Raw genomic sequence first — 13,323 nt, forward strand, 5'->3', positions numbered from 1 at the left:
CTTCCACACTGTCAGCACAGAGCCTGGTGGGGGACTTGAACTCATGAACTGTGAGATCATGACCTGAGCTGAAACCAAGAGTTGGATGCTTAACTGACTGAGCCACCCAGGCACCCCACCATGATTTTATTCTTGAACTATTTTCCTTCAAATACCATTGTGAAAAAAAAAATGTCCTAAATAAAATCTCCAATAACATTACAGGGGAATTATCTATTTTGCCAGAGTATGCAGCTCTCAAAATCTTTTCTCTGAGATTTTATCTTATTTCTATAACTCAAATCAGTTCACCAAAGAATTCTTTCCACTGAACATAGACTAGAATCAGAGAAGAGTCAAGAATCCCTCTTGCCATCCAGTATGTTTTTGCCTGCTTGAATGGGTGGCAGATATGTTTAGAGGTGAGTCTTTTTAAAATTGTCTGATGTGGGGAACCACCCCCCCAAAATTATATGGTACATACATAGATTAGACATGATCATTTAGCTTAGGATTATCTCCCAAGGTGCCTCCTCATCACTCCATATGCAATATCAGGGCTCTTCCTAGAATTCTTATGGAGTCAGGCCCATGTTTGGGAAGCATTTTAGCCTCAATTTACTATTTTCAGTGGGAGGAAGAGAAATGAGACCCATCAAAGACTTTGCCTTGTTTGTTTGTAAAGGAATGAACAATAAGACAGAAATAATGTTTTAGGAGTGATACAAAAAACATAGCATTAACCTTGCCAAAGTGAGGAATTGTGAAGCTTCTTGCTCAGTGGACAAGTAATACTATTCATGACAATAATAATTATTGTTACCTCTTAGTTATTGAGGATTTACTGTGTTAGACACTGAGATAATGGCTTTACTTGTATTTTTCTCAGTTTTTCCTCTTAAAACTCTATGAAACAGGAGCTACTCAGAAAAGTCAGGTCAACCTACCCAAGATCACACTGTTGATAGGTGGCCAAGCTAGTCTCCCTATCTCCCGAATTCCTCCTGTTAGCCATTCTGCAATATTCCTCTCTGTGGAAATGGTTCAATATTTGAAGAGGTTTAAAAGGCCATAAACATCTACTTATGAATCTACTTCTTGAAAGTATTCTGATGGATATCTTTGGTTAAGGAAAGTCTGCAAGGGTCAAGGTGAATTACCTGGACTTCACTGAGGTTTTCAGAATTGTTTTTTCATCATGGAACTCCATTCCTGACAAAATCAGAATGGCTAAGTGCACAGGTTGTTCTTTTAAATTTCTTTCCACTTTGAGATTTCATGATTCCTCAGTGCTCTTTGGAATTTTCTCATGTCTCGTATGAAGTATCCAATACTAGATTCTGCTCACAGTGACTACCAATAGTTCCACATCCCCATTTCTCTGTTTCTACAATGAGAATGACTTCTTTTTTCTTTCTTCTTGGGGACACTATAAGCTCCTATTAAATTAGAACATAGTGTAATAGCTATAAGTGCTTTAAACTCACAAGGAAGACCAGAAACAAAAATGCAGGTGACCATTGTCATGTAAATTATTCACATTGTAGTGCAAAAATTGAAAGACTTAGGGAAGTTTTGTGGCACACTTAGCTTTATTGAAATTGAACAAATATTTTTTAATAATCCCTTTTACAGCACATGTAAAATTTAAGTTTCTCATTATATTTTTACAGGTTGTCTTTTATCTGAGTAAGCAAAAATACGTCTTTTATTTGTTTTCTTACTTAAAACATGTAGCCAGGATTCAAACCACGTAGCTCTGGTACCAAAAAGGCAACGGGTTATGAAAATCACAGTACAATTTTAAAATTCTGTAAGTTAATTAAGGATATTTAAAACGATATTCACTTGGATTGACAGTAGAAATCATGGTCGTTTGACATTAGGACTAGTAGTTACACCTACAATGAGAGCAGAAATGGAAAGTTCAAGCTAATATGAGCTACACCGTTCAGGACATACCATCTCCATAAATACTGTGGCCGAGAGGCTGCAATGGCTAAGTGACACTTGAGCAGTTAAAGTCGCATGTCAATATAGTCAAAGCAAAAAAAAATACAGTGTGCTGATTGGGATCTAAAATAAGATGGGCATCTATTTTTAAGAGGGTATACTATCAAATCAATTACACAATACACAGTTTAAACCCCCAAATTACACTGAGGAACAAAAAATAATATTAAATTGCACACCTACACGGACAGTAAAGTAGAAATCTGTTCTTTGTGGTTGGTGCTTATTTTTTGTTATTGTTTTCTCAATAAATAGAAATAATTTACAACCCACAAAAGGATTTCTTGGGTGAAACACTAATTACAGACACCATAAAGAACGTAGCTCAGGGTACTTGTTTTAAAAACGAGGCAGCATTTTCCTGAAAAAGTTTGGTCCTCAACTCACTATAGGCTAGTCACTATGGTCAGATGGTAAGCATTTTCCTTCTGTGTGTGTGTGTGTGTGTGTGTGTGTGTGTGTGTGTGTGTGTGTGTTTTAAGCTAACTTTTCAGTACCAGAATTAGTCAAAACCAAACCAAATAGCTCTCAAGCACTTGACCTTGCATATCCTGTCTAATTAATACATCACCTGAAATAACAATGCTAAAGACTATGAAGGGAATTATGCTCACGTGATTCTGCAACACCTTAATTTTGTGCAAACATTTTCCATCATTGCCCAGATAACTTATCTTTATTCATGTACGTGCCAGGAAACCTGCCCTCATGATCTTCCCTCCCCCCTCCCTTAGTCATCTCCTCTGTCAAAGTGATAGAAAGACAATTTCACTGTGTATTTACAAGCACAACAATTAGGCAAGAAAGTCCAGGGTCCGAAGGGCACATCTATTTCTTGTGGACATCTTCATGCCGAATGATCTTGTATGTGATCCAGTAAAAGATGTTGAAAATGAGGAAGGCCAATGGGAAGGCAGCTCGAGATATCGTGTCAATCCTTTTTGCCCGGTCCACAAACTTCTTCTTGATGGCATCTGCATCTTTTGGGGGTTGTGGGAGCGGGTTGGCAGGTGTGGCCTTGACAGCTGTTCCATCTTTCACTTGGAGGCAGTGACCCATCCCATAACCACTGAAATTAAAACGACTTTCACGAGTAACATCTTCTTCCTGGGAGAATAAAGACAGAGGAAGCACAGATTGGTTGTCAGTCAAATCAGATGGAAGATGCTTAAAATTCTTCAGAAGTAAAAGGATAAATCACAGTTAACTGGTAGTGTGGGAGGCTTTGGGAATGTGGAATTCTCTTTCGAGTTCAACTCAATTATTCATGGAACAGATACAGTTCATTAAATTTCAGGCTGAGAGATTAAGAGTAAGAATCATGACTTTGTGGTCATTTTAATTAATTAACAAACAGAAACACATTATATTCAGCACTGACTTTCCCCAAATCTGGTTTATTAATCCATAACTTTGAATGAACTATTAAAAATTTTTTTTTACATTTATTCATTTTTGAGAGACAGAGAGAGACAGAACACAAGTGGGGGAGGGGCAGAGAGAGAGGGAGACACAGAATCCGAAGCAGGCTCCAGGCTCTGAGCCGTCAGCACAGAGTCCAACACGGGGCTCGAACTCACAAACAGTGAGATCATGTCCTGAGCCGAAGTTGGACGCTTAACCAACTGAGCCACCCAGGCGCCCCTGAATGAGCTATTTTTTTTTTTAATTTTTTTAACGTTTATTTATTTTTTGAGACAGGGAGAGACAGAGCATGAACAGGGGAGGGTCAGAGAGAGGGAGACACAGAATCTGAAACAGGCTCCAGGCTCTGAGCTGTCAGCACAGAGCCCGTCGCGGGGCTCTAACTCACAGACTGTGAGATCATGACCTGAGCCGAAGTCGGCCGCTTAACCGACTGAGCCACCCAGGCGCCCCCTGAATGAACTATTTTAAAGCCAAGTCTCCAAATCCCAATATTCTACTCCATGTAGAGCACCATTTGTTCATTTACTCATTCACGCTTCATTCACTCATTCAAAAAATCATTTACTGAATCCCTGCTGTGTACCTGGCCCTAAGCTAGGAACTTCTAGTTTTGTGGCCCATTCACAGCCTAGTTCCTTCCATTAACATTGGCTTTAAGGTTAATATTAGATCTAATATTAACCCCTTATATGCATACCTGTTTCCCCTCTGGTCTTCTAGTTGATCTCAGTTATATATCAGAGATTAAACATCCACTATGTGGTGTTGAATATTTTGACCATGACTGATTTTTCTGGTGTCGATTTTTTTTAGGTGATCCAATTTTTAAAATTGTTTTATTTTCTAATATTGTTAGTATACAATATTAGTTTCAGGTGTGCAATACAGTGATTCAGCAATTCTATACATTATTCATTGCTCATCACGATAAGCGTACTCCTTAATCTGTATCACCTATTTCACCTATCCCCCTCATACCTCCTCTGGGAACCATCAGTTTGTTCTCTACAGTTAAGAGTCTGTTTCTTGATCTGATTCTCTCTCTCTGTCTGTCTTCCCTTTGCTCATTTGTTTTGTTTCTTAAATTCCACATATGAGTGAAATTATATGGTATTTGTCTTTCTCTGACTGACTTTTTCACTTAGCATTGTACTTTCTAGCTCCATCCATGTCGTTGCAAATGGCAAGCTTTCGTTCTTTTTTATGGCTGAGTAATACTCCATTGTGTGTGTGTGTACACAATATCTTCTTTATGCATTCATCAATCGATGGACACTTGGGCTGCTTCCGTAATTTAGCTATTGTAAATAATGCTGCCATAAATATAGAGGTGAATGTATCCCTAAGAATTAGTGTTTTTGTATTCTTTGGGTACATCGTAGTGTGATTGCTGGATTATAGGGTAGTTCTATTTTTAACTTTTTGAGGAACTTCCATACTGTTTTCTAGAGCGGCTACACCAGTTTGCATTCCCACCAACAGTGCCTGAGGGTTCCCTTTTCTCCATATCCTCACCAACGCTTGTTTTCTAGTGTGAATTTTTATCATTGATTCTTTTGTTAGTTATCTCTACCATATTTAAACACGGGTCATTTTAGCAGATGTCAGTGGTGTTTTGTGTTGATTATTTCAACGTGAATTAGATAAAAGACTGAAAAAGTATAACCTCAGGGTAAAGTGCAGATAGCCTTAGTAGAGTCAAACGTATGGAATCTTGGTGTGTGGTTGGGTCAAAATGGTGGAGTCGAAAGAGTGGAACTGAAATGACCTACTTAATAAAAGTTTAGTTCTAAATAACCATCGATTGAATCTTCTTTGGAAACTAATTCACTGCCTTCCACAATACTGTACAACCCCTGGGAATCACCAAAGGCACTGCACTTTTTATTTTGCCAGATAATAACAATGGTTATGTTTCCCAAAACACAAGAGAACTTGGTATGAATTTTATTTCATGAGTTTTTATTGCACATCAGTTGTGCCTTAAGCCACATATAAAAGATATACTGAATGTTTATTTATTTATTTTGAGAGAGAGACAGAGAGAGAGAAGGAAGGAGAGGAAGGAAGGAGAGAATCCCAAGCAGGCTCCACACTGTCAGTGCAGAGCCCTACGTGGGGCTTGAACTCACAAACCGTGAGATCATGACCTGAACTGAAACCAAGAGTCAGATGCTTAACCGACTGAGCTACTCAGACGGCCCCTGAGTGAAGTACTTTTAACATGATATGAATGAGAGCCCAACTGTAATTCAAGTGGTACAGCAAGGACAAATTTTTATCAGGAAAATCACACTAGAGCTCTTAGAATAAAGTAACTGTAAAACTACCTTTATAAAATCATCTCAGTACTTTTATTTATATGGGATTGTCCTATACAAGTTGGTTCAAGATACTCTGTCTTATTTCTTAACAAAATGTATTAAGGAATTTCTCATGCAACAATGAATTATTGAGTGTTGAGTCTATGGCGGGCATTTTGCTAGGCACTCAGAAACAGTTGATGAAGTTGGATAAGAGCCCTACTTGCATGGAACTTTCAGAACCCACTGGAAGTGTTCAACCTCAAGGTGTTATCATATAAGGTAACTGGCTAAGAAAACTGAGCCTGACATTAGAGTACTTTCATGTGCCCAGCTATCTATATAAGCTCAATAATGAAGACTTTAATTGGACTCAGATTCAAATATTGAATCTGTTTTCTTTGCCTTAAAATGTGAATCGTAGAGGCGCCTTGGTGGCTCAGTCGGTTGAGCGTCTAACTCTTGATTTTGGCTCAGGTCGCGATCTCACAGTTTGTGGGATAGAGTTCCCGCTCTTAGTGCAGAGCCTGCTTGGGATTCTCTCTCTTCCTTTCTCCCTGCCCCTCCCCTCAAAACAAATAAATAAACATAAAAAAATAAAGAATGAAGTTCTAAATGAAGTATTTAAAAAGGTATTTTTAAATATGGAATAAATAGATATATTAAGCATTGCAGTGCTATCAGAAGACTTATTCGGTCCTTAGCAAGAAAGGAAGCACACAGGTCATTAGAGGGAGGGGACTTAGGAGTCACATGGGTTATAGGCAGTCTTGACTTTCTATTACCAACTGGTAATTAGATCTCAACTACTGAGTGAGAGAAGTAGAAACTGTGTCAGTTGGTTTAGTAAAGAGAGATACAGACTAGGAATTTGGATATTTGGGTTCTAGCTCAGGCTCCAAGGGTTGTAAGCTGCTGTTGATCTTAAGCAAGCTCTTTATTTTTTAAAGGCCTCAGGGATCTCATACCAAAAATATCAAGGCTGGACTAGATTTATGGGCCTCAGCTTTGACCGTTGGGGAACTTTTACAAGTATATGCATGCCTGCCTCACCTCCTAACTCCTTCCAGATCAAATGAATTAGAATCTCTAGGGCGATTTAAAATCCAGTGACCCTGATGCAGAAGGTTGGAAACCAGTGGCCTCGATGAGCTCTAAGGTCCAGCTCTAAAATGCGGAAACTATTCTATATTATTAAGTCTAAAATTACTTTTCATAATGGAAACTATTCCTCAAAGTACATTTCCCCTTATCTGCCTAAATTTACTGTGCTGTTTTTCCTTTCCATATCTGTAGAATCTTGCAAATTGCTGTCCTCACCTCTATAAACATTTAGAAACTCACGATTAAGCATATAGTTCACTGCCTACGTGAGATAAGATTCTTTTTAAATTCCTGGATCCCTGAAGCAACAGGAAAGGTGGTTAGCTAGTAAACTGCTTTAGCACGCAGAACAAAAGGAAACCTAAATACCCACATCCATGTTTCTTTTCAGACTGACTCATTCATTTAGTTTCTATAGTCTTGCCTCACATACTGTGAATGGACAGCTGAAGAGATGAACTCATCCGAGGAAAGACCAGAGCTAGAGTAGAATGATGCCAGCTTGGGTTCTCATTATGTTGTCCGGTACCCAACAAACCGTGGGTGCTTAATAAACGTTTGTTGCGTAATGAACAAAAGGGAATTTTAAGAGGGTTTTTTTCTGCTCTTAAAAATACTTTCCTCATTCATTCAGCGGTACTTCCAAGTATGCTTGTGAGCATAGTTACAGCTAATTAAATCCATTCTTTAAAATCCTCCATCGCAAAAGATAAATTTGTCGTAGGTAGGAGTTATCCATTTAATTTTTCATATGCAGGAGATACGAATGCTAGTTTAAGGGTCTTCTTATTCACCGTTATGACTCATCCGACGCATTTTAAATACAGAACCTTAAATTCTCCACATCAAACGGTATGGTTTTGATTCAGAAAACATAATTGCAACAATTTGAGTTTCTGTGTTGTAATGAATGACTAATTGCCTTTATAACAGGTTCAGCATAAAATGTTATGGTAATATGGCAGGATTCCTATATGAGGGTAAGAAGGAGATGAGCTTGAGTCAGGGATAAGCTGACGCTAAAATAAAGAGCAATCTGTAGGCACAGCTCAGTTGAACATATTCACAGGGAGAATCAGATCTTCCCAGTAAGGAAAGAATCTTACTCAGATAGTCTCCACTTCTTCTAATTAGCCGGGAAACCGATTAGTTAAGTATTGCTGCTGACCCACCATCTTCAGTAACTTTGAACAGTAAATACTTCTAGCTCACTCTCTTTGGTTATGCACTGATTAAATTCCCACAGAAAATGAATCATCCCAAGCTTCAATATGTTCAATTTCTATATCCCACTCCTAGAAAATCTCCTTAAGTCCTGTCCTGCCGCATGAAGCACTGCCATGGCACCATGCAACTCATTTGAGATTTATTATTTTATTTAATTCAGGCCTCACTTTTACTTACTGTAAAGTTTACTCATTTCTGTGTCTGTAATACCTCCTGTCTAGATGTGAAATTGGACCTAAAGCTCACCAGAATTGCAATGTAGCGAATTGTTCGTCAGAAGCGAAAGATTTCGATATAATTAAAGGACATGGCATTTATAAAATGAAAGATTTTAGTGGAGCTCATGGTTCCAATTTTTCTCTTATACCCTAGAAAGGAGGAAAGAAAAGGATTCCTAAAAACTGGTGTAGGGGAAAGTTCTTTCCATCACATTTCTCACCCAGATTCTTTGATTGGACCAAGGCTCTCTTCTGTTGGAACAGGAAAGGGCTCAGCTGGAACTGAAGGCTGTATGTAGTAAGCCTCGATCAATACGGGGACATAATGGAGGCTCTGGCCCTCCTTAGAAAACACTGTGAGTCCAAAACCCAGCAGGTGTTCACCAAAAAAGTCCCCTGAGCAAATGAAGGTTGGATAATGTTTAGCTGTAAGGCCTGCTGATTTCTATTACCTGGACTTGGGTGGCAGGGATGGCCTTGAGAAATTCTCAAGTCTTGCGGCCTCAATTTCCTCCTTTGTGTCACAGGGGCTTGGGGATCAATACGAATAATAAATAAGTATAATTTATTGATTATAACTATGTACTAAGCACTTAAAACCACAGTCAGTCCTATCACCAAACTGACCATGGAAATCACATGCTTTCAGGAGAAACCGAGACTGGGGAAAGTCATGTGACTTCCCCAAATTATATTACTAATGTTGAAGCTGAGGTTCAAATCCAAGTCTTTCTGATCCCCTAACTGTCTGATTCCAAAGACTCTGGAAGTCTTTGAGTTTTATGAATTTTTCCCTATCAAACCCCAAATAGCTTCATTTAAGATTATGGATGAAGACTCTGACTGAACTTGGCAGAACAACAAATTTAAAGTAAAGTAAACCAAATATGACCCTTTGTTGATTAATGAGTTGTGGTAAAATGAATGAAAACTGTCAAAGTGTCCTTCTGGCAGACAGTCCATAGCAATTTTTCCAGAAGAAAACTTATCATTGGAGCATCTCTTTTCAGTGCATCATATTGCTATATTAATTTTTGCACAAGGAACCTTCCGGTATTCATTTTTTGAGCACTTGCCATTCGTGAATTTGTATTTCCAACAAATATTCATTGAGGACCTATTATGTGCTGGGTATGTGGTGGGGCTAGAGCAGTAAACAAGAAGGTGAAGTTTCAGGTTTTTTGGAGTTTACATTCTATTGGGGAAAACAGGCAGTAACAAGGAAAGAAATGATGTATGCACACCCACAAACACATTCTCCCACATATACATATATACATATATGTGTACACACATACAAGATATTCCCAGACACACACACACACACACACACACACACACACACACACACGGATATATGATGGATGTTTTGAAGAAAAACAATCAAGGTAAGAGACTTAGGAGAGATGAGTGGCAGAGAGGATGTTTTAGATTGAGTAGTCAGACAGAAAATGCCTAAGGAGATGCCAGGCACTGTGTCATTTGCGAGGGACCCAGTGGTAAGCAAAACAGATCAAATTCTTTTCTTCAAGGAGCTCACAATCTTGATGTAGACAAATGTAAATAAAATAATCACAGGAATACATAATTAGAAACTATGATAAGGACTCTGAAGGATAGGTACAGGGTACTATGCGAGCTTATTAATGGGGGACCTGACCTAATCTGGCAGATAGGAGAAGAATTCCCTGAGAAAGTGACATTTTGTTAGAGACTTGAAAAATCAAAGGCATTAAAGACGTGAAGGCAGAGTTGAGAGATGTCTCACATGGGAGGGTTTGCTGCAATGGAGAGGGGGTAGGAAGGCTCCTGGAATGCAGGGGCAAAGTGGAGTGACACAAGGTGTCACAAGTGACCAGGGGCTGGGTCATGTAGGGCCTTGCAAACCACACTGCCTGTTTGGGGCTTTATTTTGAGAACCATGGGAACCAAAAGATGAATAAGACCTTGGTTTGTTTTTTTTGTTTGTTTGTTTTTTGGGTTTTTTTGTGGGGGGTATAGAGAATAATATAAGACATATGCTTGAGATACATACAAAGATTTATTGGTGGTCAGATGTGCCTCAAGTCTCCAGAATTGGTGAGGGTATCCATGGTAATGTAGCTGACATATACAAGGCAATGTGCAAATCATCTATGATTGCCCTAATCTGGAAAAGACTGTTTAGCTACCTATTGCTTTTTAGAATACATTTCCAATTTTCCTTTTTATTATTTAAAAATTTTTGCTTCCCAATTATGTTAAAGAATAGGTAGTCAGGAACTCTGGATTTTGATAGCTGATTTCTACTATTGTCTTCAGTCACCAGAAGGTGAACTCCTGAGAGTATGCAAAGTCACCTCTGTAACCCCATCCCCCGGTACAGTGCTAGTCCTGTGACAGTTATTCAGTAACTGTGCTTGCGGTGATCCTCTTGATTCTGAGTAAAGGTTCAGAAAGGATATGTTCCCCGGGGGAGAGAAGGGGCTAGTGATCGTCTCTTAGTTGATCTCCCTCTCTTTGCCAGTCGCAGTCCTTTCTGCAGCCTCTGGGTCGATATTCCTCAAAGAAATTTTATCCCTATCCCTCTCACTACAGACTCGATAGCCTTGTGGCCGACTCTTGATTTTGGCTCAGGTCATGATCCCAGGGTCGTGGGATCAAGCCCCGTGTTGGGCTCCAGGCTGAGCGTGGAGCTTCAGATTCTTAAGATTCTCTCTCTCTCTCTCTCTCTCTCTCTCTCTCTCTCTCTCTCTCCCTCTGCCCCTCACCCCCCCTTGTGCTTTCTCCTTCTCAAATAAATAAATAAATAAATAAAACAGAGGTATTTGTGGTCTATATTTGAAACACTGTCCATTTTTTTGGCCCACCATTAAACTAGTGAGCAGCCCAGATAGTGTGAAAATACATAAATTTAGATCAAACTCATGAACAATCTTAGCAAAAACTGTATACTTATTTGCAAAGAAAATAAATGGCATAGACAAACATGCCAAAATACAAAGAAACATTTTTCATTTATCCATCTATTTGGAAGTCAAAATAATAATGCTAGGCAAATGAAAAGACAGTATATATTAGATATATGCAAATATTTCATCAAATAAATTAGACCTTATCAGTTATTTCCCATAGCAAAAGACTAAGAAGTATTTGCATAATATTAAGGGTATTTGAACTGACATGCCATCCATTTGGGTTGGTGAAGAGAATGAAATTCCTGTAGATCTGTTGTCCTCCCCAAACATCGGTTTTATCTTATGAAATTCTAATTAATGGAACATTTTTTTCACAGATCTCTTAAATCACCACCTGCACTGTGGTCCTGTGTATCACTTAGCCACCATTACACAAAGTCTCCTTCATTGCCTCGGTCACATGACTTGGTTTACAAGTCTCCATATGAAAACAAAAGCCCCCTGGGCCTCTTATTCAGGACAAAGCTCACCTCCAGTAACAATGGAGAAATAGTGGGCAAGGAGGACAAACGGAACTCAGCTGTGCTATGAGCTGGGATTCCAGAACTGATGTTGCCACAGCCTACAAATGCCTTGCCAGGGGTTGGGACCCAGGGATGGCATTGGGCTAAGACTCCCAGTTATCCACAAAAACCCATTTTTCTAAGATTTCCAGTGGTGGATCCTCTTTACCTCAGGACTTTTTAACTGCAGCACTATTGACACTTAGGACCAGGTAATTACTTGTGGTAGGGAGCTGTGTTGTGTATTTTAGGATATTTAGCAGCAGCCCTGGCTGCTACCCACGAGATGCAAGTAGCACCCTTCCTTCCAAGTTGTGACGATGAAAAAATGTCCCTGGACATCGCCACACACTGCAAAATCACCCCAACTTAAGAGACCCTGTTTTAGCCGGCCACACATGCGCACATGGGGAGACTGCATTTTCTAGCCTCCCTTGCACCTGCAGGGGGCTATTGCAACACACCTAGGACCAGCAAGCCCAGTCAGCCCAATCTCCAAACCAGAATGTAGTCACCTTTTACTCCCCACAATGCTACATTCTGGTCTGAGCCACCCAATGGTGGCTCATCAGAACTGTTCCCACCAGAATTATTTTAATAGTCTTCTTCCTGGTCCCCTGGCTTCCAGACCCTCTCTCCCAACAATAATGTCTATTCTCAGTGCAGCAACTAGAGGGATCCTGTGAAAATGTGAGTCAAGTCAGATCTTCATCAGTTCAAAACTCTCCAGTGGGTCTCACCTCACTCAGTAAAAGACAAGTCCTTGCAATGTCCCCGTTACCTCTCAGACCTTAACTCCTGCTGCTCGTCTTCTAGCCCAGGTGTCAGCAGACCTTTTCTGTGAAAAGGTTGAGACTCCATGGGCCATACAGTCTCTGAAGTATACGTCTTTTCGATGTATATTTTGAATCTAATTTTCTAAAGTGCAATACATACTTCACTCTACTTTGGACCACACCTCACCTACAGCACCATACTTTTAATGGACTGGAAGTCCATTATTTAAAAGTAATTGTTTGATTTTTGGGTCAATATCTATAAAGCAGAAATATTTTTACTTAATGTCAGCTGTAGTCCTAGAGAGTGGTTCAGAAATCGATAACATGCTGGTGATGTTTCGATTCCTCAAGAGCAAGGCCGTGCCTTGTGTCTGGAAATTCTTTCCTCGTAGTCTCTGTCAATTCTGGTCTAGCTAGAATGCTCAGAAGACACCCGAAAATCTAAGAAGCATGAAGGGGAACATCCTCCATCTGGAGTATGAGCTGTTCGATTATTAACATAGTTTGCCATCTGTTCAGGGTGCAAAGTGAACATTGAAACTGTCTACAGAGCACAGCCTGAAAGGGACGGGTGATCAGAGGACGAGCCCTCTGCCAAACGAAAAACAAGAACAGCAGCAGCCACAAAATCACATCAAGCATTTACTTGCTTTCTCACTTGGATGATTGTGACTCTGCCAAATTCTCCAGACCGTTTATGTGCTCCAGTCCCTCTCTCCCTCCCTCCTGTCCTCTCTCTCTCTCTCTCTCTTTCCCCCTTTCTCTCCATATATACACTTAGTGTCAAAAAACGATTACTCTATGGGATTATC

At 39.7% G+C, this 13,323-nt stretch overlaps 1 protein-coding gene across 3 annotated transcripts in view; it reads right to left on the reverse strand.

Annotated features, from left to right (window-relative positions):
- Positions 1-1,564: 1,564 nt before the first annotated feature.
- Positions 1,565-13,323, reverse strand: part of GLRA2 (glycine receptor alpha 2) — a 171,983-nt gene continuing 160,224 nt past the window's right edge. For all 3 annotated transcript variants that reach the window (XM_081792421.1, XM_081792420.1, XM_081792422.1), the window contains one exon: positions 1,565-3,099. In XM_081792421.1, coding sequence (XP_081648547.1) covers positions 2,821-3,099 — 279 coding nt within the window. In that variant the 3' untranslated portion in view covers positions 1,565-2,820. The remainder of the gene's footprint in view (positions 3,100-13,323) is intronic.

The sequence above is a fragment of the Panthera onca genome, chromosome X (genome assembly GCF_046562875.1).
Source record: "Panthera onca isolate mPanOnc1 chromosome X, mPanOnc1 haplotype 2, whole genome shotgun sequence".
Classification (NCBI taxonomy): Eukaryota; Metazoa; Chordata; class Mammalia; order Carnivora; family Felidae; genus Panthera; species Panthera onca.